This window comes from Rhinolophus sinicus, linkage group LG09 (assembly GCF_036562045.2).
Source record: "Rhinolophus sinicus isolate RSC01 linkage group LG09, ASM3656204v1, whole genome shotgun sequence".
Lineage (NCBI taxonomy): Eukaryota > Metazoa > Chordata > Mammalia > Chiroptera > Rhinolophidae > Rhinolophus > Rhinolophus sinicus.
The window spans coordinates 44852252-44878010 of NC_133758.1; the positions used below are offsets into that span (position 1 = coordinate 44852252).

The window sequence follows — 25759 nt, forward strand, 5'->3', positions numbered from 1 at the left end:
AAAAAAAAAAAAATTACTGTAACTTAACAAGAAATCTGCAAGACCTTTATAAAGAAAATTTTACAGAATGACAACAGAAATTTGAATAAATGTAAAGACATATTCATGTTTTGGGCCAAGATCATCAATATCTTAAAGATGTCAATATTCCCCTAATTCAATTTGTAAATTTAACTTGATGCCATAAAAATTCCAATAGGCTTTTTTTTTTTTTTTTTTTTTGCTAACCAAACAATTCAAATTGATCCTAAAATTTATATGGAAAATAAAAAACAAGCTGTCTTAAAATAAAATTATTGATCTTTCTTGTATGATATCAGACCCTGGATTTTTTGCATATTTCTGCAGTTTAATCTTCAAAGTAACATTTCCAGACAATGGGTATATTTTCAAAAGTAACGAAATGCAGTAGACTTTTGGTATTGAAGGATTTAACACTTGTGTATTCAACTATCTTCAATACATTTAAATCCAACGTATTAATGAAAACCATGATACCATTCCACACCCATTAGTATGGCTATTATAAAAAAATAGTAATACTGGCGAGGATGTGCATTAGTTGGAACCCTTGTGCATTGTTGGTGGGAATGTAAAAATGGTACAGCTGTTGTGGAGAACAGTTTGGCAGTTTCTCAAGAAATTAAACATAAAGTTACTATATGATCCAGTAATTACACTTCTGGGTATATACCCAAAAGAATTGAAAGCAGGGACTCAAACACATACTGTACACCAATATGAGGTGTGATTGAAAAATGTGGTGAATGCTTAAATTTTTAAAAATTTATTACAGTAAAAGACACATTGCCTTTAATCCCCCTCAAAATACTCCCCCTCACCTCAAATACACTTATTCCATCATTCTTGCCACTTTCTGAAACAGTTCTGGAAGTCCTCTTTTGTGAGTATCTTTACTTCATCCTCCATCATGACAACACTCTGTGTCACACATGGCTTCTAGAATGGCAATGTCTGTCAAATAAAAACATTACAGTGTGTCCTTATCCACCTTATTTACCAGATCTGGCACCGTGCAACTTTTGGCTCTTCCCCGAAGTCAAAATGATGTGCAGGACATGGAGGCAGCCACAACAGTGCAACTAAAGACACTCATGAAAGAGGAATTTCAGAACTGCTTCAGAAAGTGGCAAAAATCATGGGATGTGTTTGAAGTGAGGAGGAGTATTTTGAGAGATTATTAATGGCAATGTGTCTTTTACTGTAATAAATTTTTTTTTAATTTAAACATTCACCATGTTTTTTTATCATACCTCATATATACAATAAAATATTACTCAACCTTAAAAAGGAATGAAATTCTGATATGTGCTGCAACATAGATGAAATGTAGACATTATGCTAAGTGCAATAAATTAGATACAAACGGTAAATATTGTATGGCTCTACTTACATGAAATACCTAGAATAGGCAAATTCATAGAAACAGAAAGTAGAATAGAGGTTACCCAGGGCTAGGGGAAGAGGAGGATGGGGAGCTATTGTTTAAGGAGTACAGAGTCTATTTAGGATGACGAAAAAGTTCTAGAAATGAATAGTGGTGATAATGGCATGACAGTGTGAACGTACTTAATGCCACTGAATTATATACCTAAAAATGGTTAAAATGGTAGATTTTGTTATATATATTTTACCACATAAAAAGAGAGAAAAGATCTAAAGTCCTACCATCACATTAATTCAACATGTCTAAAATTGTTCTTATTATCATCCTACTTAAGCCAAATTCCAACCCCAAGTTTCCCATTTCAATCAAAGGTGTTCCTTAGAGAGTTAATCTTAAAATATTTCTGTACCCTCTCTTTTCTCTCATTTCTTTAACTCCTGGGTCTATTTATCTCTAAATTCTAGAAATATATCCTTCACATTATTCATGCTTCCTTCTGCCACTATCTTAATAAGTCATTTTACCTGTAGACAATAGGTTTTTAAAACCTATAAAATTTCACTTAAGCAATATAGCATAAGTTCACTTATGTTAAATACATTAGAGTACATGAAGTTTTAACAAAAACTGATTTAAACTGTTCATTACTATAAAAATAACAATAAATTACTCCACAATTAAATTCTAATCTTGTTCAAAATGACTGCTTGGTTTTTAAGAACATCCTTATTTACGTTGCCTGTTTATTTATACTATTTCACATTAATCGTACAAAGTGATCAATGAACATTTTATACCTTACCTTTGTATGATATTCCATAGCATCCACTTCACCTTGATTGAAAACAACACATCTTTTACGCTTCTAAACAGTAAATTACAGGGAGAAAATTATGTTGCTTCTATCACAATATTAATATTTGAAATATATTAGTATTTTTTTCTTTTCACATTTTCCATATTGTGTATCTCAGTCTTTAAGAAGTAATAATTGACTATTGAGGTCAAAATCAGTGCAAAGGATATGGACTAAGGAGGTAAGCTTTCCCATCTAATAATAATTGTTATTACTACTACTACTACAGATTTAATGGGTAATAGGTTGCTTCACCCTTATCTGTTATTAGTAATAGTACCAAATGATAAAACGTAGCACTGATATCCATGGAACACAAGGAAACTGTGACACTATATAAACAGTCACCAGTGGCATCTATCAGTAGATATATATAGTATAATTATTCTGAACTTTCTTCATTTCTGAAGAGAGGAACCATCCATGTACTATCATTAAAAAAGGTAGAAACAATCCAAATGAACAATGTATTTTTAATAGCTGTTTATGATTGATCTGAGGGTTAGGTACAAATGAGATATATTAACACTGTTCTATATCTAATAACTCCATAGCAAAGAACATATAATACAGTGCAATATAGAGCAGGGACATTGTACTTTTATTGCTGAAACCTCAGTGCTTACATAGTGGCAAACTCCTAGCAGACTAACAATAAATGTTTGTTGGCTGAATAAATAAATGGACTTAAGGTTAAGCTAATTGTACAATTTGCTTTAGCATATCAAAAATTAGGTAAGTTTTGTTAAAATAACATTTATTACATATGCTAATTTATATTTTTCCATATTAAATTGAGAAATTTACCCAACATAAAAGTTCAAATATTAAAAGATAATGTCCATACTGGCAAACTATAAAGTCCTTCACAACTGCTTGCTATTATTTGTCTCAATTGGTAATAGTAATAATAAGGTACCTATATACTATTTTACTGAAACACTATATATTTTCTTTTCTGTGCCTGACATATAGCAGATGATCAATAAATATTTGTTGAAAGAGAAAAATATATATACAATAAAAAAAAAATCACAAGAATATTACAATTTCTGTTTCAGGTACCTATAACAACGTAATAAATTATCTCTATTGCTTTCCTTATTCTAATTTTCAACGTAATTTTCTAATTTTCCAGAAATTTAATATCTTTCTTCCCCACTCTATTGTAAGATCCATGAGGGCAGGAACTGTATTTACTTTGTTTCATCATTCTACATATAACAGCATATAGAAATATCTCAAACATTTATTGGGCGAGTAATGAATATTATCCCTATCACTAACAAAGAAAATGATAATATAATCTACCTGAAACAGACTATGTGTGATCACAAAGACGTAAAAAGTATGAAAGCATAACTATTTGATCCTATATGGCATTCTCAAAACTTTACTAAAAGATTGAACCAGTGTGTATGCAAATATATAAATTTAAAAGCATATACATTTTCCATTGTAGCTTTCTACTTTTATCACTAGAAACCTTTCAAAAATATCACCCTTCTTTCAAATTTTTATTATATAAGCTTATCCCAAAGGGACAGGTCTCTAAAAATCTCCCCAAATCCATAAACTGCTTTAGAATTTTGCAGAGAAAGGAACATGTTTTTGAGCAAAAACAGGTATAAAAATATAATTAGTATAAATGCTTAAGCAGAAAGGGATTTTTTGTTGTTTAGTGTTTTTCTTTCTTTGTTTAATTTACAGAGCATTCACTTCTGAACCAATTTTGCTTACTTTTGAAATATGCAAATTTGGTCTCCTAAGAACGGTAGAATGTTAGCAAAGAGTTAAAAATTACTCTGGATGTGCTAAAGTCTTCTTATGCGTTATTATTTTTTGTACTTAGTAAATCACAAGATATTTGATATTGGAATGATAAATTTCTCTGGTATTTTCTGTAGAAATATAAAAATTTATTAAAACTGTGTACCTTCCCAACAGTAGAAATCGAGATTTCTTTTTTAACACCATCCTTTTCATTACTTTGTTGGCATTCCTTGTGAATAGCTGAAGTTATATAAGGTATAGTGACATCAAACAGTTCAGATCGAAAAACATATTTTTGAATGAACATTTCACAATTTCCTCCATCATCAATCTCTAGCTTAATGGTAGAGTCAGAAGCAGTAAATGTAGCAGAGGATCCAAAAGAGGACACGGAATCCATATGAAGAGAATCAAGGTAGACAGAAGAAGTGGGCTCACTTTTACTGCAACAAGGCTCATGATGCTGGTGAACCTGATAGTTTATCTTGTTAATGAAAGAAAGATGATCCAGTAACCATCCTGGTGACAACTGGCACACCACAGACATTCTCTTCCTTTAAAAAAAAAATACCCTGGAAATTAGACACTAGTAGTAAAACCCAACTTTCCAGATTAAGTTCTTAAATGTCCTGTATTTCAATAAACACATACTGCATACACAAAGGTAGATTTGATGTGCAAGTATATAAACTTCACATGTACACAGAAGAGTTTAACATTCATGATATATAGCAGGTCTAAGGAAAATTATAATGTTTTAATATATAAACTTTTCATTTTAGGGTTAATTCAAAACTTTCAGCCAACTTGGCCAATGAGGAAAACCTGATCTTATTTCTGGAATCCCATTTGATCCTCCTATCTTCCTGGACCCCACTTGGTACTTAGATCTAACCACTAGGTCTATTATCTTCAAAGTCAGGAAGTGACTGGATCCTTAAAAGGTGAAAGTTTCCTGTCAAATATAAAATATTGTATTACCTATGTGAATTCATCCTTTTTAATGAGATAAACCTAGGTAAGATCACAACTTCCAGAGGAGTTGTTAGCATGTCAGCTCTTATTTTTTCAAACTACATTTGTCATAGAAATCAGCCCATTCTCCAGTATCATTGCCCTACTTACCCACCGGTACCAATGGAGCGCAAAACAGGTAGAAGCAGACCTAAATGTAATTTTAACAGCACATCAGAAGCACTTAACCGTAGCAAAATTTCAAGGTTACACAGTCAAGATCTGTACTGGATCTAAGCAGTCCCCCTTGGGGAAGTAGGTTTTTCAGAACTTTCTAATCTTTTTTCAAACGATGGTTTTCAGTTCTGGATATTGCTTACCAAATCTAATGTAGCGGAGAACTTGGGGGGGGGGGGGCAGAATAAGATTTATGTAAGTAATTAATAGCACTTTTAGATTCAAACTTCTATCTCTATGTACTAGCTTCATGACCATGGACAAGTTATTTGATCTCACTGAGCCATAATTTTATCATTTTTATGACATCTCAGAGGGCAGTTTAGAGAATTAAATAAGCTAATCGACATTAAGTGCTGTACACAGTAACACAAAACAACTCCTCAAATAAAGGCTATTGGTGATGGTAATTCCGGTATTGGTCCTGCCTTCAGTCACCATTGTGGTGAGAAGTCCTGTCTATAATGGCAAGTGAGAGCCAGAAATTTAGATGAAAAGACTGAAACTGGGGAAAAATGACGTGCCCAAAATTACAACTCTAGTTAGACACAATTGCTACGAGACCCAGGTATCCAGACTTTGGCTCTTCTCCCACCCCTACCACTCTCTAGGTATTTGGCAGTGAATTCAAATTCAAGAAAGCGGGAATGTCCTGTTTTAAGCAGAGTAATCTACTATGCTTAGCGCACCCCTCTCGAACTGTCTTCTATTTCTCTGCTTCAACAAACCCCCATCCCTACTCACTTGGTTGCCTCCTAGCTTCTCGCAGGCCCCCACTAGAGGGCCGTGAAACCAGAGCGAGCAAATTCTGAGCCTAGTGCGACTTCAGGACCAACTGCAGTCACTATCTCCTCCCTGACCACTTCCGTTGTCAGAAAAGTGCACGCCGCCTTCCCAGATTTGAACTATGAAAACAGCACTCATCTAAATATTGGTGGTGAAAGACACCCCCCCCCTTTCAGCGCAAAGGGAAAAAAAATCTCCTTTTCCAAGAGTCAACGGGAGTGGCCATGTTGCTGTACGGAAAAAGCGTTTCCAGGGCGACTTATAGTGCTGTGCCCACTACTCAGCGACTTAGAGCATTCGGGTCTTCAAAGCTAAATTTAGAGGTCGGGCCAGACTTCGTAGGGGCCGCTTACAGTGTCCAGGAGATGTCAGTATGCCCGGCGAGACGGCGGGGCGAGACAAACTCAGACTTCCGGTGATGAGACGCTCCATGTAATAGGTGCGCACGCGCGCGCACGTCGCACGTGATGACGTCATTATCAGCGGAGATTTTAAAATTCTAACGACGCGGGCGGTTGGACCGAGTTGGTATTTTGGCGGCTTTTGTCCTGTCCAACAGGTAATTGCACGGTTTACGGAAATTCTGTCTGTGGGTCCTGTCAGGAAACTGCAAGGCAGGTAAGTAATGATTTGGGGTTAATCTTGTTCTGGCAGTACTGGTTTGGAGGGAGAAAGCAATAGAGCCCACAACTTCGAGACCCTGAGGAACAACGTTTTAGTGTCCGCTGTTGTGAGAAGCCTTCGGGCCCAATCTGCGAGGTGCTAGGTTCCCGGAGTCCAGTAAATTTCTACTGGCAATGATTTCCCAAGGGAGAAGGGGAGGACGTAATTGGACGCTGAGGGAGAAAAGAGAAGCTGGAGACAGGAGAGGAGGAAGAATTGATCGGAGCAAGGAGAGAAACTGTTTGGTGTATTTGAGATACTAGTGTAACATCGTAAGTGGCGTGTAAGGAGTACATCTGGAAGTCTTAATCTGAAATCTTAAGAATATTTCAAGTAGAGATTGGGAGTGGACATAGGTGAGAGTGGAAAAATTGATTAGATGCTGAAGCATATATTGAAGGATAAGAACTAGGTGATCAAACCAAGAAGGTGACAAGAAAAAAATTCTGAGATGTTCTAAATTAAGTTACAGCAGCCCGAGACTGAGAGAAGCTATGGACCAACTAACAAAAGACAGCTCAGATTCATGTGTGTCTGTTGGAATTTCAGATTAACTTCCCCAGGGAAAGATTATCATGAAGAAACAGTGAAACTTAGCTGCCTTTCTGTTTGAGGATAAAGATGGCAGTTGGTGCTTAATGTGCTATTTATGTATGGAAAGATTTTGTAATACTGAATTCATGAACGCAGGTCGTAAGCATGAAACGCAGTTCAGTTTCTACCGGGGGTGCTGGCCGCCTCTCTATGCAGGAGTTAAGATCCCAAGACTTCAATAAACAAGGCCTCTATACCCCTCAAACGTAAGTACGTCATGCCTTATTGTCTTAGACAAAGAAATCTCTAAAGGTGATTAATACAAAGCTGCAGTATAAGTGATGTGATGAATCTTATCTGTTCCCAGTAATACCAAATTTGGGATCAATGAAGGCTAAAAGTGGGCATATTAGTTACTGTGTTGTGTTTTATCTTACTTGTTCCTTAAGTTCCCAAAGCCATGTCTTTTGCCAAGCAACACCTAAAAGGACACCCTTCAGCACTCTTTCTTTTTCCCTCCTTCATTATAAAGCTGCTTGTTTGAGCAGGCTCTGTGCAATAACTCAATTTACTGAGGTGAATCCAGCTAGCAAAAATCTCAATCAAAGGTATTATTTGCTCTTACGATAGCTGCAGTTTAGTAGCAACCTAAAAAACACTTCTCCAAGCTGTTCCCTCAAGATTTGCTGGCAAAAAGTTGTCCAAAAGAACTTACTACCTTAAACTAGTTTTTCCCCTAAGAATGAGTTTCTTCCTAATAATAAAAGGCTATTAGTAAGCCACTGTAGAGCTGTATCAATCCTTCTCCAATACCAAGTGACAAGAAAAAAATTCTGAAATGTTCTAAATTAAAATTACAGCTTACAGCGGCCTGAAAGTGAGAGGGGACAGAATAAGTAGCCTGTTAATAGCTGTGGGCCAGCTCTGAAAAAAGATTGCTCACATTCCTATATATCTGTTGGAATTTAAAATTAATTTCCAGGTCGCTATTGCTGTGAATATCCAAAAGAAAGAATAGCCTGGTGCCATCAAGCCCCAAGAGCCTCTACTTGCTATTTACACATGAACTTTCCAATCTTCTGCCCACAGCTAATCCACAGCAGTGGACATTTCTTTCTTGCTGAGTCTGTACCTATCCCAGAGCTGGCCCCACTTTAGCTTCTCCCACCCCTTTTGTCTATAGCTAATGTAAATTCTTTCAGAACAGCTTACATCTCCCATCTCCCACCCCCTCTACTTGATGTATAAAAATGCTTAACTCTAGGACATCAGACACGTTTGTCCTTTCTACGTAGCTGTGCTGCTGGTGGTTCAGACTTCATGCCCCAGGATCTAGTCTTTCTTGGTAACTAATGGCTTTCTTTTAAAAAAGACTTAGCCGTGGAAGTTAAAATTTTTGGTTAACACAAAGTACAAGTTACGCACTGTTCTTAAGTTACTTAGGTTTACATATGTAGTATGAGCCTCTGCTACTTTTAGAAGTTTGAAATACTTATATATTTTTTTCTTCTGAAATCAGTAAAATTTTTGTACTGTTGCACATTACGTACACTAAAAGATTGGTCTTGAATTGTATTAGAAGCAAAAGGCTACAATTGTCAATGTTTTTGGTCTGTAATTTAGGTAATATATGTTTTTAGGTTTAGCTGTGTTCTGATAAAGAGTAAGCCTTAAAAGAAAAAAATTTTAATGTAGCTATCATCTTATGATTGAAATTTTCTATTTTTAAGTTTCTTTCTTTTCCTTTAAAGTTGTTGTCCATAAATGCCCATATTTTAAGATAATTGAAATTATAATGTAGATACGGGTTTTTTGGCTTTCTTCTTAACATTTTAGCATTATAACTTAATATTATGTTAGCCTATTCTATTTGTAACAATTATGATTGCTGCTAAAAGTTTTCATAATTTTGAATTATTTTACAGGTAATAGGGAAGAAATGGTGGTTCCAACATGTTTCCAAAAGTTTCTTGATCTAATATTTTTTATATTTATTTTGAAGACTTTGTTTTTCTCTTTTTCTTAAAGCAAAGAGAAACCAGCCTTTGGAAAGTTGAGTATAAACAAACCCACATCTGAAAGAAAAGTCTCTGTATTTGGTAAAAGGTAATGATCTTTTTAATTAGTTCTAATGAAGGGATTCTTAAAGCCATGCATTGGGCTAAATGCTCTCAGAATACAAAAATTAAATGGCATGGTCCCTTTCCAGAGAAAGTTATTATCTGGTTTTCTTCGGTTTTAAATGGTTAAAACCGTTATATCTGCCTTAGGTGATGCTAAGAAATATGTTGCACATTTAGACTACTGTTTCATTGTTGCAAATGAATACTTAATTGAAAATTCTATACCTAACTTTCAGATACTATCCTAGCATTTAAAATTAGGAGAAACCGTCATCTAGTTCATTTTAGTCCCATACTTTTTTATACACTTCAATGAATATTAAAGACTCCAGAGCTTTTATTTTGTGTGCTGTTTCTATTGATATTAACCATATTAGAAATCACCACTGAGAAAACTTTAAAATATGTATTAATTCAAATTAAAATAACAACCCATTACATATTAACATAAATAACATGCTTTTAATTAAAAAAAAATTTTTAAATAACTTATAATAAGAGTGTCGTTTTACATTTTTGTAAATCTCATTAATGTCAACTTAGTAGAAGATAGCTAGATCCTCATATCTACTTCTACATTCAATTTCTTACAGTATCATACATCATATAGCCAGCCTTTGGAAAACTCCACTGTATGCTCATATGAGAATGAAAGGGGCAAATAACATCTTAGTTTTTTATGAAAATAAACTTCTCAGATCTCTTAGATCACACTTTGAGAATCACTGTCTAGAGTAGATCATTGGTTACCTGAGCTGGAAGTGGGGCAGGATTGACTGGTAAGGGGTATAAGACTTTGGGGATGATGGAAATGTTCAATATCTTATTATGGTAGAACTTACACAGGTGTATGCATTGTCAAAACCTCATCAAACAGTACACTTTATAAACAAGTGCATTTTATTTTAAGCAAATTCCACCTCAGTAAAGTTGATTTTTTAAAGAAATGTTCAACCCCAAAATTGACAAAATAAACTTATCTCAGCAAAACAAAATATAACTTTGCTTTAAGACAAATCTGTTTGTTCAGCTGTTCTGAAAATATCTAGAGATGAAATATTTGTTACCTTATGAAAAATCTTTTCTATGAAACCAAGTTAAACTCTTTCAGTAGTCATTTCGTTTCATGAAAAATCTTAAGGCATTGTTGTAATGTAACTTTCATCTCAGCTGAATTTCAGAGATAATTTCAGATCATAATAATTATGAAATCTAACATTTGCAGAACATTTTTATAAACCAGACATTGTTTTAAGTACTTTATCTATATTAACTCTTAATCAATCCTCAGGACTGCCCTATATGAGTAGATACTGTTAATGTCTCATTTTATAGATAAGGAAATTGAAGCCCAGAGAAGTTAAGTAATTTATCCAAGGTCATACAATTAGTAACAGAGACAGAATTTGAAACCATAGGATCTAGTTCTAGATCTTATGCTCTTAAACTATAAGTTGAGTTATACAATATTTTGATTGGTTGGGAAATTGTTTTATAATTTAAAAAGATATCTATTAGTGTAGTTTTGTGTAGAATAAGAGCTGAGTATTCCTTTTATGGTAAAGAACATATTAAAAGTTAAGCAATAGCAGTATGAAGAAAAGTGGTTCTCAAATTGGCAAGTTCTCGAGGAAAAAAATTAGCTAATTAATGAAGGCAGTGGAGTTAGAGGGCCCAAGCTAAAGAACTTTTAGAGCCTGGGCAAGAGAGAGCTTGAAAACAGCAAGCAAACTTGCAGGGAGAAATAAGTTTTGATTAACAGAGTTCAGGTATTATAGCAATGTTTATTGTACAGTCATCCCTTGGTATTAGTTCCAAGACCCCCTGCAGATACCAAAATCTGAATATGCTCGAGACCCTTATATAAAAATGACATAGTATTTGTATATCACCTATGCACATCCTCCCGTATACTTTAAATCATCTTTACATTACTTATAATACCTAATGCAATGTAAATGCTGTGTAAATAGTTGTTATAATGTATTGTTTGGGGAACAGTGACAAGAAAAAAGGGTACATGTTCAGTACAGACACAACCATTGTAGGCCTAACTCCATTATACATGTCAACAACAACATAACTTGTTTTTGTTAACGTTTTTATCCCCTGTTGGTTTAATCAGTTGATGTGGAACCCACAGATACAGAAGGCTGGCTATAACTCAGTTTCTGGCATCTGTCCAATAAGGAAAATTATTGTTCTGAGGATATTTAATAAACTATAATGGTGAGCTAAATTGGACCCCATTGGTAGGCAAAAGAAACCACTATAAAGATTTAAACAAATAATGTTTTGTGTTGGGAGAGAGGCTTAGAATGGAGCATGTATGCTATAGCCATTAATGACTGAAAAATAGCAACATATTTTATGGTAAATTAACAATCAGACACAATATTGCATGATAAAAATGTTCATGAGAAAAAGCATGCACAACCTATTTAACATCTCTAACACCTCAGGCAGTTTTCCCACAAGAAATAATGGCAAATAAAGGGGTTGGGAGTGAAGGAACAATCATGGAGGGGTAAATAGGATGGTGAAAGGTTAGGTTATTGAATAGACTTGGAGAATGGTTGGTGCAGAAGCTCTAGTGGACTAAGAATGCATATTCTTAGAAGATTGTGTATCTGTTAGTGCAAAGCACCAGAAGTATAGTTTTCTTCCCACCTCATTTTATACTTTACTCTTCATTATTTGCTTTTTTTCTATGTTTTGAATAAGAGAATTCTATTTAGTTAAATAAAAATTAAAGAATTGTTGAACTTTATGTTCGATGCGGATGTTGAAATATAAAATCGCCATAAAATAATTTATACTTGACCACAAAAGGAAAGTTTTGACTGCTTTTTTAAAATGTTTCCAGAACTAGTGGACCTGGATCCCGGAACAGCCAATTTGGTATATTTTCCTGTTCTGAAAAAATCAAAGACCCAAGACCGCTTAATGACAAAGCATTCATTCAGCAGTGTATTCGACTACTCTGTGAGGTATTTTATCATTTTAAATAGTCTAAATTGTGAGTATTTGCTTAAATATTTTCCAACAATTTTTCTATTATAAAATGTTTGACATTAGTTTCTTACAGACAATGGTTATGCGTATAGTGTGTCCATGAAATCTCTACAAGCTCCTTCTGTTAAAGACTTCTTAAAGATCTTCACTTTTCTTTATGGCTTCCTGTGCCCTTCATATGAATTTCCTGACACCAAGTTTGAAGAAGAGGTTCCAAGAATCTTTAAAGGGCTTGGGTTTGTATATTATATTTCTTATTAGCCTAGACAGAATGTTGGAACACAGAGAAGAATCAAGCTCAATAAATATGTGAAGATTTTGAGTCAGAGAAACAATATATTTTAAGATCGTCACTATGGGAAGCATGTAGGATAAATTAAACAACTAGAGGTTATTACCAAACTACAGATGATAGATAATGAGTCCCTCAACTTCTGAAGTGACAAGGAGTAGAAAGAATGGGCTCGATACCACAGATTTTATAGAAGCAAAAAAGACAGGATTGAAGGACTGGTGAAAATGGGGTAAGATGAAGTCAAAAAGTGCTGTGTGGAGTAAACATGGGGAAGAATGGATTTGAGCATGAGGAGTTCATAAATGTGGTTTGTTTGAGGTACATTTAATTTGAGGAACAAATCTTTAGGACAGGACTAGCATATTGGTTGTAATCAAGTTCTGCGGCTTAGGGGTCATATATACACAGTAATCTGCTGAGAAGAAACCAAAAAATACACAAAATTATTTGAGAGTAAAATGACTAAGGACAGAATCTCAACAAATACCTTCTAAACAAGTCAAGACTTGGTATATACATGGAAGTTTTTTAATGTAACTTCTTGCTTAATTTAGACATTATTTTTACAAAATTAACATTAAGTTAGCTTATATTTTTCTAATTTTTCATAGGTATCCTTTTGCATTATCCAAAAGCTCCATGTATACAGTGGGGGCCCCTCATACATGGCCTCACATTGTGGCAGCCTTGGTTTGGCTAATAGACTGCATCAAGGTACTTGATTTCTCATTTTAAAATGTATACATAGGAAAGGTTTTTTTCCTCAAGATATTTCTGTTTCTCTTCTTATCTTGCTATTGCCAGTTATCTCAAATCTGCATCAGTTTTCCTTTATCAAAGTATGTTTGATTTTAAATTCTTCAAAGTGTTAACACATGATTCCAGAGGTGAGGGGAAGAAAGTACCACATTAGAAAGGAGATTATTTGTTTTCATGAGGTTTTACAGCTCAAAAAAGTGAATCAGTAGGAAATTATTTCCCCCATAACATTTGATTCTTTCCCTTTTTAAATTAAAATCTATATTGCAAAAAGTTTGGAAAATACAGAAAAATGTATACAGAAAGTGATGTACCCATATCTCACAACTCAGAAATAATGTAAAACATTTCCTTGAGGTAAAATTTTAAAGATACAATTTTGCTGCAAAAATGATGTATATTTTTTAAACTTTCAATGCATATTGACAAATTTTCCTCCAAAAAACTTAGCACCAGTTAAAAGCTCAACAATGTATAAGCATACCCATTTTCCCATACCATAGGCATTATTGTTTTAAAATCTTTACCCATCTGGAAGATGAAAGATAACTTGTTTTAATATATATATAACTAAAGCGAGTATGTTTTTATATGGTCTGTCATTGATATTTCTTTTGACTTGTTTGTGTATATGTTTTTGGCTCTTTTTATATTTCATTATTGGCTTCTGCTATTTGAACCTTTATATATTGAATTCTTTATATGTTAATTAAGCTTATTGATGTTTTAATAATTGACATGACAAGCAAAACATAATACATAACTTTTTCATATTTCTATTTTTTTTGTTTTTAAACTTCCTCATTTTTCACATTGATTATTAACTGCTTATTCATGTCTTTTGACTTTTTTTCCTTATTGATTTGTGAGAATACCATTCTGTACAGCAAAAGTCAAATTGGAGAAATTAGCTCTTACGTATGTGGTACAAATATTTTTTTCCCTCTTTTTCTTTTTGATTTATGTGCTGTATTTTGACTGTTAAGAAGCGTAAATTTTTATCTAGTCTAATGTGGTCTCGTCCTGTCATCTTCTGAGTTTCCTGCCCTATTTATTATTAGAATCCTTAAAACTGATATTGTGCCCCCGACATTCTCTTGGCCATTAGCTAGCCCTTAACTGAATATACGAGACGGGGAGTTTTGACCCAGATGGATTTTTGACCCAGGAGACACCTGGTACATTGAACACCACCAACTGTTAAGAGTAGAAATCCAATACCATAGTCCATGAATACAACTGGAGTTTTATTGAAATTTAAATACAGCATTTATATATTCAATTTGCTCTCCTCAGTGATACCCGTGGACATTGTGTAACCACCTCTGTTCCCACCACCAAATGCCCCTGTTGTCACTAGGACACTTTACCCTTATTTGCCAAAGTAGCTAATGTCATTGTTATGTGGTTGGGAGGTAGCATTTCCACAGTGATACAGGAGCTCTTGTTGTAGCTTCTGTTGGTAAGGGAGCTCTTGAGAAGCCTCCAAATCCATTATATAAGTTGAAATCTTCTCCTTCCTATTTTGGTTTGCTTGAAGTGGTGGAACTGAACACTATAGCAATTTAAGAATCAAGGAGAAACTCCCTACTCAAGAATCCTATATATGGGCCCTGGAATAAGAAAATTGAATGAAACATTTTCAGTAGAAGCCGCATTCTTCTTATACATGCCCAGTGCGTGGTCCTTTTCTTAGACGTTTAACGTTTATTATACTAGATATATATTTATATATTTATATTTTATAGCAATTTCATTTAAATTTTCTATTTTTTCTTTTTTAAAGGATATGTTTCTAAAACAATTTATAAAAACTGTATTCCAAAATGAAATTTCTGTGCCTTAAAAACATTTAGCCATTTTTCTTTTAGCTTGTAAATTATAAACATCTGAATATTTTGCTATAATTTATTATCTGTAATCACTTTCAAGCTTAAACAGTTGTATTTCTGAAGATTTTATGCTGTAAAATTCAATCTAAATTTCATATTTATACATACTAAAGGAGTCAGTTGATAACATTTGAGCAGCAAAACTGAGTTCATATAGAAGAGAAATAATTATTACTGGTTCACCTTTTACATGGCAATTCTGTTTAGATTCTCAAAGTTGCATTAAAATGTGTGTATATTCTCTCAGGGGATTAATAGTGTAAAGATTGGCATATTTTTCTCTATGGAATAGAACTAAATATGGAACCCATCCTTTTTCAATCCTAAGGGATTTTAGTTACTAAAATATCAAAAGGGGATTATATTTTAAAGTTCAATAGAATAGCCTCTGAAGAGACTTTCAGTCATGCAGTAATGTAAATGCTTCTAAAAATGACATTAAAACAATTGACAAAACATGAAAGCTATGTTTTTTTCTCACAAACTAATGTTACTTGTGTACTAATTAGTTACATACTGCCATGAAAGAAAGCTCACCTTTATTTGATGATGGACAACCGTGGGGAGAAGAAACTGAAGACGGAATTATGTATAATAAGGTACCTTACATTACCATAAATGTTAGCATTATATTGATATTAACTAAATGTGTCATTATCGAAATTAATATACTTGTATTCTTTTGTAGAGCTTGTGTTTTTGCTTTCTGAAAATTTCTAAAATTGATTTCTTAAAATGTTAGTCAATGGACTTACTCTTGGAGTCACATTGTAATTTCCTGAAATTAAGTAGGCATGAAAATTTGAAAATGTTAACTAAGTAAAAAATACAAGGCAATTGGAATTAAGTCATGACATGTTATTGTTAATGTATAAGGTGTGATCAAAAGATACGATAAATGTTTAAATAAAAATATTTATTACAGTAAAAGACACATTGCCTTTAATCCCTCTCAGAATACTCCCCCTCACTTCAAACACCCTCATCCCATCGTTCTTGCCACTTTCTGAAGCAGTTCTGGAAGTCCTCTTTCGTGAGTATCTTTGCTTCATCCTCCATCATGACAATGCTCCGTGTCACACATAGCTTCTGGTACTGCGATTTCTGTCAAATAAAAACATTATGATGTGTCCTCATCCACCTTATTCACCGTATCTGGCACTGTGAGACTTCTAGCTCTTCCCCAAAGTCAAAATGATCATAAAAGGAAAACATTTTGAATGGATTCAGGACATCGAGGCAGCCATGACAGTGCAACTAAAGACACTCACAAAAGAGGACTTCCTTCCAGAACTGCTTCAGAAAGTGTCAAGAACAATGGGAGAAGTGTATTGGAAGCTAGGGGGAGTATTTTGAGGGGGGTTTAATGGCAATGTGTCTTTTACTGTAATAATTTTTTTTTAATTGGGGAATATGGGGGAACAGTGTGTTTTTCCAGGATGTCAAGTCATTTTTTTTAATTTTTTTTCAATCTAGTTGTGGGGGGCACAGCTCAGCTCCGAGTCAAGTCATTGTTTTCAATCTAGTTGTGGAGGGCACAGCTCATTGGCCCATGTGGGATTCCAACCAGTGACCTTGGTGTTTATGAGCGCCGCACTCTAACCACTGAGCCAACCGGTTGCCCACCGGCGGCTCAGCTCCAAGTTCAAGCTGTTGTTTTCAATCAAATTGTGGAGGGTGCAGTTTACTGTTCCATGTGGGAATCGAACCGGCAACTTTGTTGTTAAGAGCTTGCACTCTAACCAACTGAGCCATCCGGCCAACCCATTTTTTTTAAATTTAAACATTCATTGTATTTTTGATCACATCTCATATACATATTGAACATTTCTTTTCCTCTACTGTCCTTTTAGAATGAAGATATCAATACAGAGCAGCAACATTATTTTAATGTAATTCTTTGTCTATATAAATGCATAATAGATTGCATCTTAAAGTACTGCATGTAGGTTTTGTTTGGTCTGTTTTGGCCTTTTTTGTTAAGCATATTGCCGCTTAGATCAGAGTTACACTTCCAAGAGTAGACTGTTGGTTCCCAAGCCACATTTTATTCAAGCCCAAACTATGTAACTTAACCCCACCGTATTTCCTAAAATACACAAATTTATATATCCAAATGGAGCAAACACCAACTCCAAGGAATAAACTTATAATGTTGAGATTAAACATTAATATACCCTAGCACATGTTAAAGACCTGTTACCATGCAGGTCCCTAAGAAGAAAAACTATTATCTGCTCTAGTTCTAATCTTCAGTCTTTGGAGCATTTTTCATAAAAAGAAAGTGAAAATAACGTTTAGCTTGTAAATTATAAACATCACTTTTAATCTTAAACAGCTGTACCATCTTTTATTCTTATCTTTTATTACTACCTAGGAAATAGTTCAAAGATATATCCACTGACTGACATGATATCATGTTTTGTTTTTTCTTAAACGAAGGATAACCATGCCTCTTTACTGCTTCTGCTATGACCCCTGCTGGTGCCGCAGCTAGAAAGAAAATGTTCCTCTCATGTTGCAATATGTGTACTGGTCTAGATTTATTTGTACTTCCATTTTCATCCAAATATAATTACAACACCTATTAAATATTAAATTTTTTGACATTATTTTTGAAGGTTAAAGCAGTAAAAGTTATTCTTGCTATTTAGCTATTTCAGATGACAAAATATAGAGAAGCATTTTGGTAACTATAAAGTGCTATTTTTAATTAAAGAGAGTTATCAAAGTATCCAACTTTACCAGATTCTTAGCTTCAACTTTGTGGGTCCAAAAACTCATTTTTTTTTCCTTGTAATCTGCAAAATCAAAATTGACCAAGCTTAAGAAACTGATTCACTGTTACCAAATTCACAAGAGACTGATCTGAAGTAGAATGAAAATGTATTAATTTACTATCAGTCATATGTATACCTTTCCAGTTACAGGAATATACATTCTGCCTCTTCAGAATACCCCTTCCGTATCAACCAAGTAATAAGGTTGTTTAGTACAGAGAGAATCAGTGCAAAGGGAATGGATTTGTCTTAAGGGATATTTACTTTATCTAGACTATGGAAAATTGTGATCAGCCACCCTTGCTGCCTAACAAAATATGCGTCCTGTGTAACCTATGACTGCACAATATAGTGTTCCTTTTTCCTGGATAAATATTAAGAATGATAGTATTCTATTTAGAGCTCTACTAATCATGTCATTTTTAGCCTGAAATTATATAATTATGTAATTATGGCCTTTATTATGTTCTCATTTTCACAACTAGATAATGTCAGTTTAATTTAACTTATATGATCAATGATTCATTTAAATTTTTTCATACATAGATTATCCCTAACAATAATTAAGTTTGTGTATTTTATATTGAATTTATTTAATAAGCTTCCTTGTTTGGCCTTCTCAAAATTCTGAAGGTATGGTTTCTTTACTGTTTGCTAAATATCACCTTTATCTGAATTTAAATTTTTTTCATCAGTATTCACATTAGAAGTAGCAGACTGAATAAGTCTGTGCAGCGTAATTAATGATATACTCTAGGTTTGTGTCTTATTTATAGGAGTTTATATAGCTTCTTAGTATTCCTGACTTTATTTTTTTAAATTCAAATTTCTACATAGAAAAGTGAAACAAACTAGAGAATCATGGCTTTGTTTTTAAATCTGCTTAATTCAATCAGTTGTTTTTGGACTACACCATAAAATGCTATGAGAGTTTCATGGCTGGTGCCGACAGCTTTGAGGAGATGAATGCAGAGTTGCAGTCAAAGCTGAGTAAGTGTTCTCATTCCTAGTGTGCTTGCTTTTGGTCATGTATTTAACTCTACCAATGGAGTTGTAGCTTAGCCTACTATACCTAATGTTTATATGAGCTATTCACTTTAAATTCATTTGGATGCCTACTGATTTTTATCTGCATTGTTTCCTTAGTGAAAAGAACTAATAGTTAAGCATAAAGAATACTGGTATTGAAGTCAGACCTGAGGCATTACCACTTACTGGCTATGTGACCTTAACAAACTACTTGTTAACAAAGTTTTGCAAGATTAGATGGCCATGTATATCAAACACACTACCAGGAGCACAGAAGATAATCAGCAAATGTTATTCTTCTTGTGCTATCCTTGCTTTACCATTTGAGAAATTAAAGCACCAATTAGTCAAAAAACCTAAGGTCTCTTTCAAAATTTGTGACAGAAGGTTAATGGGCCATTATACTTCCAAAGAATGAGTCTTTATTTTTCCACTCAGCTATAATCTAGTGACATTCAATATTAACTGGCTAACTCTAAAATGTTCCGCAGGTGTTATTTTACATTTTTGTTCCTTTTATTGACATAATCTTATATGTAAAATGCCAACGTAGTGAGTAAAATAGATAAATTTAAGATGTGCAGAGCTATTCTTCCAAAGATGATAAAATCAATCAAAACGAGAACATCTCCTTGTCATTATTAGCACAATAGGTGAAAGCAATACCTTATGTTCCCATGGGCTCTATCTTCCCAAAAGAGTAATCAGGATAATTTCAGCTTCTCCACATGAGAAAGGGAACAAGGTAAACGATATTTGTTTTAAAAGAGGAAAATTCATAGCGATCTAATACAGAAAGAATTTGTTGAGTTCTTTGATATTTCTCTGTATAGTTTATTAATCATATAAAAGTATATTCATTTATTCAAGTATTCTATACCTATTGTGTGCCAGCCACCAAGGGTACTGTCATGAATAAGAGATAAAAATCCCTGCTCTTAATGAGCTTCCATTCTTAGAGACAATAATCAATGAATAACTATAAGTCAAGCAATGTTAAGTTCTACAGAGAAAAATAAAGCAGGGTAAGGAGGTATAGAGTGCAGTGGAGAAAAGGGAATGGTTTGCTGTTTTACAAAGGATAGGCTGTCCTTCACTGAGAGTATTTTGCCAGAGACCAGAAGGAAATGAGGAAGAAAGCAATGGTGAAAGCCTGGGGAAGAATGTTCCAGGAAGATTTGAGATCTGATGAAGTTTTTGGGTTTTGTTTCCAGAGGATTTATTTAATGTAGATGGTTTCAAGCTGGAATCATTAGCAGCAAAAAACAAAGCACTGAATGAACAGATTGCAAAATTGGAACAAGAAAGAGAAAAAGAACCGGTTAGTAAACATGTTTATCTTTAATAGGCTTATGCACTTACTTAGCTCTTTTGGACTCTCCTCCAATACCAATTGTTTCTTTATCAAAATTAGAAACAAATAGATTAACAAAATGAAATTCTTAAAGGTTAAAATTTTTTTACATAGGGCCGAACTCCCAATGAAAACATGTTTGGCATCTCTGGAGCTTTGTTTTCCCTTGTGATCTATCAGTCTTGGACTAATGATGTTCAGAATATGATGAAAGAGTCTTACCATTTTACATAAGACCAAAAAGATACTTTGAACCAAGTCCCCATGTCCTACACCTCTAGAGAGCACTATTTATAAGAGGCCCTGAGTTTTTTAGTTAGTGGGAAGGGAATGGTAATAAATGGGTTTGTATAATATATTGTATCCTAAGGACTTTGTGATATCCAGATATCTAGTTTTATTTTGTGTATAATGTTACTGAATCACCTAGACTATTCTATACAATATCAGATTCTAAATGTTTGTGCTGTTTGTGCTTTTTCATTCTGACCCTTGACATTTTCTATCCTAAACTGACTTTGAAAAGTACTTTTTCTTTATTAGGTAATAACAGTAAAGTCCACTTTTAGTTCTTTCACTCCTTCTAAAAAAAATAATAAACTCTACCTTCTTCTAAGATGAATTTAAAAAATATCACTTTGCTTTCAAGTAAAGTGATGGAATGATTATGGAATGATTATTGATGAGAATAACTAATTTAATGTTCTTTTCTTTTAAAGAATCGTCTAGAGTCATTGAGAAAACTGAAAACTTCCTTACAAGCAGATGTTCAGAAATATCAGTCATACATGAGCAATTTGGAGTCTCATGCAGCCATTCTTGACCAAAAATTGAATGGTCTTGATGAAGAAATTTCAAGAATAGGTAAGCACAACTAATGCTAAGAAAAGATCACTTAGTTTGGGATGGGGAACTATGTGGAAATTTATCACATATAGAGAAGTTTTGTCATCCATCTTTGTTCCTTTAATGGTGAATGGCTATTGTAGGCTACCAAGTTTTCAGTGCCTTCTATATTAGTTTTCTGAGGCTGCTGTAACAAAATTATCACAAACTTGGTAGCTTAAAACAACAGAAATTGATTCACTCACAATTCTAAAGCCTAGAAGTTCAAAATCCAGCAGGGCCAACTTGTACCAAGGACTGTGGCAGGGCGGAATCCATTCTTTGCCGACATTCCCACATTGCCTTCTCTGTGTGTCTTCTCTCCTCTTCTGTCTGTTAGTTTCTCTGCCTCTATCTTTTAAGGACATTTATGATGGCGTTTAGGGCCCACCTACATTATCTAGGGTAATCTCTCCTCTTGTCAAAATACTAAATCACATCTGCAAATTCTCTTTTCCAAATAAAGTAATGTTTACAAATTCCAGGAATTAGGACTTCATATTTTTGGGTGGCCATTATTCAACCTGTTATACCTGCTAACATCTTTTCAGGCACCTGGTTTTTTGAAGCCAAGAGGTACCAAACCTAAGAACATATGCTGCCTGTATAAAAACATATATTCTACTCGACCTTGTAATTAATAAGCCAGGTTCTTAAATCATTGCTGGCCTCAATCTGCTATAATTAATTATCCTCCATCACTACCTCCTAAACTACTCAGCTTAAGCTGACTAAAAATATGATGAAAGATGCAGGTATTACAATTCCTATGAAGCAAAAGGCCAACTAAAGAAAGTTCATTTATAGCCTGTGTGTTCCTAATCTTGTTTTCATAATCACGTAGATCTTAATCATAAAACTCTGGAAATACTGTTGTACAGGAATTGATCGCTACTTCTCTGGAGCCAGGAGATCAAAGGAAGTTATCTACAAATTGCAGGGCCATTGGACAGCAGTTACAAAATAAATAATTATATGGACCTTCTATACTGTTTTCCCAGGTCTTTGCCTGCTTCGATTTTATTATTTTGGATTTTACAGGCTGTGTCTGAACCACATAGGAGTTGTGTAGATTGTCCTTAGGATATTTGAAACTCTTAGTCAATGGAATATTGATCATCTGGGGTATTGACTGGATAGGTTATTTTTTTCCAAATAACTAATTTATGTGTATATTTAATTTGCTCTAAACCAACTCTTCGAATAGTTTATACTTGGCCCCTAATGTTTGTTTGCCATAATGACAAGGAACCATAGACTAATTTCTTATAGCAATGTTTATAATGCAATTAAATCAGTACTTTATAATTACACTGTCTTCTTTACCGGTACTTAATCAAGAGAATTTTCATACTCCCTACTTTTTTGTGAGAATTTTTTTCCATCAATTGCAAAGTGAGTGAGAGAGAAGTACTTCGGCAATTATTCTGAGTATTTTAACTTTCTTGATTATTTAAAGCCATTCATGGCCAAGGTGAATGAGACATCTTTAAACCCTGCAGATACTGTACATTGCACATTTTTTGTGTAGATTCCTGTATAAAGTTTTACTTCAACCATTAATTTAGTTAGAGCTTTCCAACAACAGTGCTACAAAGGGGTTATAACAAAGTCAAGATCTCGACCCTCAGCTCTCAGGATGATTTCTCTTGGCCCTTTTGGTCGTGAGCATCCTCTTCCATTTAGCCCTGCCTGCGTAAAAATGCTGTCGTATTCTTTATGAGCTATGAGTTACAGAGGTTAGAAAACACTGTTCTATATAACCCCAAATATGTCAGATGTGACAACTTCTCTTCCCCTTTGCATTGACCATTAGTTGTTTGTATGTCCCATATTCTCTTGGTACCATATAGTCATTCTTGATTACACATTTTGGTAAATAGACAAAGTAACAGCCTTAGCACTACAGTTACTAAATATCTGATGAAACCACTGTAATGTCAATGAAATGCGAATAAACTGATGTATTTTAATATAAATTTGTGGGTTTTCTGGCTTATTGCAGAGAATCATGTAGGAGTATGAAAAGCATTTGAACTGAACATCAACAGACTATTCCTCTTAAGTGTAGCAATTCTTAATTGTAATCATTATGTGTGAGGTCATATATTTTTTTCATATAGCACTTTCTGAACACGGTAGCATGACAGGAAAAATAAGTTTCACATAAAACTTTAATTGTATCATCTTTCAAGAATGTTATTAACCATGTGGGATCAAACAGAATTATTCAAAAGAAGAGAAATGCAACAGCAGGGATGTACCTAGAGGGTATTATGCTAAGTGAAATAAGTCTGACTGAGAAAGACAAATACCATTTGATCTCACTTATATGTGGACTCTAAAGAACAAAATAAGCAAACAAACAAAACAGAAACAGACTCATAGATACAGAGAACAAACTGATGGTTGCCAGAGGGGAGGGGGCATGGGAAGCTGGGTAAAAAAAGTAGTGAAGGAATTAAGAAATACAAATTGGTAGTTACAAAATAGTCACAGGGATGTAAAGTACAGCATAGAGAATATAGTCAATAATGTTGCAATAACTATATATAGTGCCAGGTTAGCACTAGACTAATCAGGGAGATCACTGCATAAATTATATGAATATCTAACTACTATGCTGTATACCTGAAACTAATATAAAATAATATTGAATGTCAACTATAAATGAAAAAAAGTAAATAATGTTTTTTAAAAAGGAGATAAATAAACGTACATTATTTGAAAATTTAGACACCTTTATCAACTCTATTAAATAATGGCATAATTTCTTTGGAGGAATTGAAAAAACTTAACAAAATTATTTTTTTTATGCAGAACTAGAATGCGAAACAATGAAACAAGAGAATACTCGACTACAGAATATTGTTGATAACCAGAAGTACTCAGTTGCAGATATTGAGAGAATAAATCATGAAAGAAATGAATTGCAGCAGACCATTAATAAATTAACGAAGGACCTGGAGGATGAACAACAGCAGTTATGGAATGAGGAGCTAAAATATGCCAGAGGCAAAGAGGCGGTATGTCTTATCATTTCAAGAGTGGCAGTTCACCAGAGCTGATTTTTGTAAAGGTCTATCCAAATTAAGAACTGAGTGTGTAGAATAATTTGGCTAAAGAGGTAAAAATTTTTAAGCATTGCCATTTTATTAAAACACATTCATCCCTTTATGTCAATTCAGTAACTCCCGAGTTTCTCAGTCAAATTTAATGTACTGTTTATTTTCAACAGTGAACCAAGAAATAAGCAAAAAAGTCTCTCAGAAAATGAAAATAATTTTCAAAAATTCCATGCCTTTCGTTCTAGAAGAGGATATGGGTTACCTCTTCATTTACTTATTCACTACTCAAACAGTTACTTAACATCTGCCTTGTATCACTTACCAGCCTGAGCATAGAGGAAATAAAGATTAAAAAAAACATACATTCTCCCTTTAAAAAACTTTCAATCTAGTTGATATTTTTCTACCATGAGATTAGACCTCTAATAGGTATTTGCGTGGGGTACTGAGGAAGCAAGTAGTGTACCTAACCCAGATTTAGTGGACATGGTGTGCGGAGATGGGTAAGGTGGTTTTTAGAAAGGATTCCTTGAAGAAATAATGTGAACTGAATTGAGAAGTGTAAAGAAGAGTTAGCATGGCAAGGGTAGGGGAGTCAGCAAACAAAGGAGCAGGCATATATGGGAATGCTCAGAGAGAAAATAGCATGATGCACTCCTGTATCCTAAGTGTTTCATATGGTTGGTGCTTAATAGCAAAGGATAGGGGCACAAAAATAAAAAGATGGCAGCACATAGCAACAGATGAGACCCAAGAGATGAGCATAGACCAGTGAAGATCCTTTCCATATTTAGAAATTTGGATTTTTGTACACCTGAAGCAAATATTTAAAAAATAAAAAAGTTAATAGCCTGAAATTAGAATCCTAGATGATCTCAACATAGATGATGGTGAAGGGAGGAGAAGACAGAAATAAATCCTGCTAAGGTTAAAAAAAAAGTTTGGACTTTATCCTGAAAATTCTTCTAAAGCCCTTAAAATTTTTAAACAGAAAGATCACAGTTTTGGTAATGTGAAAAATGGTTTGGAAGGAAGCAAAACACTCATAAGGATCTGTGGCAGTAATGTGGTGAGAAATTACAAGCTGAATTTGGATAATGCTAGTGGAGATTCAAAGAAGTGGATGTATTCTGACTACTTAGCAGGTAGAGTGAAAAAGACCTGATGAAAGAAGCCCTGGTATCTGGCTTGTGTGATTGGACAAGCAGTAGTACCTTTTGGAAATAAAAGAAGGAGAAGTTGACAGTCGGGAATGGGGATGGTCTTCTGGACCTGTTGTGTCCATCGGACATCCAGGTGTAAATATCTAATCAGCTATTGTTACATGGGTTGATCTTCCGCATAAAAT

The 25759-nt window shown here is 34.1% G+C and overlaps 2 protein-coding genes across 6 annotated transcripts in view; one reads left to right on the top strand and one right to left on the bottom strand.

Annotated features, from left to right (window-relative positions):
• The window catches only part of METTL4 (methyltransferase 4, N6-adenosine), a 58065-nt gene extending 51616 nt beyond the window's left edge, over positions 1–6449 (bottom strand). For 2 of the 4 annotated variants that reach the window (XM_074340260.1, XM_074340259.1), the window contains exons 1-3: positions 6368–6449; positions 4201–4591; positions 2211–2273 (exon numbers count right to left, since the gene is read on the bottom strand). In XM_074340260.1, the coding sequence (XP_074196361.1) occupies positions 2211–2273; positions 4201–4584 (447 nt within the window). In that variant the 5' untranslated portion in view covers positions 4585–4591; positions 6368–6449. Of the gene's footprint in view, positions 1–2210; positions 2274–4200; positions 4592–5972 lie in introns of all 4 variants that reach the window. The other 2 variants (XM_019755695.2, XM_019755694.2) reach the window with 2 other exon arrangements.
• NDC80 (NDC80 kinetochore complex component) overlaps positions 6444–25759 on the top strand; it is a 40792-nt gene continuing 21476 nt past the window's right edge. The window contains exons 1-11 of one of the 2 annotated variants that reach the window (XM_019755700.2): positions 6444–6573; positions 7368–7477; positions 9240–9317; positions 12201–12324; positions 12413–12585; positions 13256–13358; positions 15805–15894; positions 18972–19065; positions 20319–20425; positions 21178–21322; positions 24164–24369. In XM_019755700.2, coding sequence (XP_019611259.1) covers positions 7377–7477; positions 9240–9317; positions 12201–12324; positions 12413–12585; positions 13256–13358; positions 15805–15894; positions 18972–19065; positions 20319–20425; positions 21178–21322; positions 24164–24369 — 1221 coding nt within the window. In that variant the 5' untranslated portion in view covers positions 6444–6573; positions 7368–7376. Of the gene's footprint in view, positions 6633–7367; positions 7478–9239; positions 9318–12200; positions 12325–12412; positions 12586–13255; positions 13359–15804; positions 15895–18971; positions 19066–20318; positions 20426–21177; positions 21323–24163; positions 24370–25759 lie in introns of both variants that reach the window. The other variant, XM_019755698.2, reaches the window with a different exon arrangement.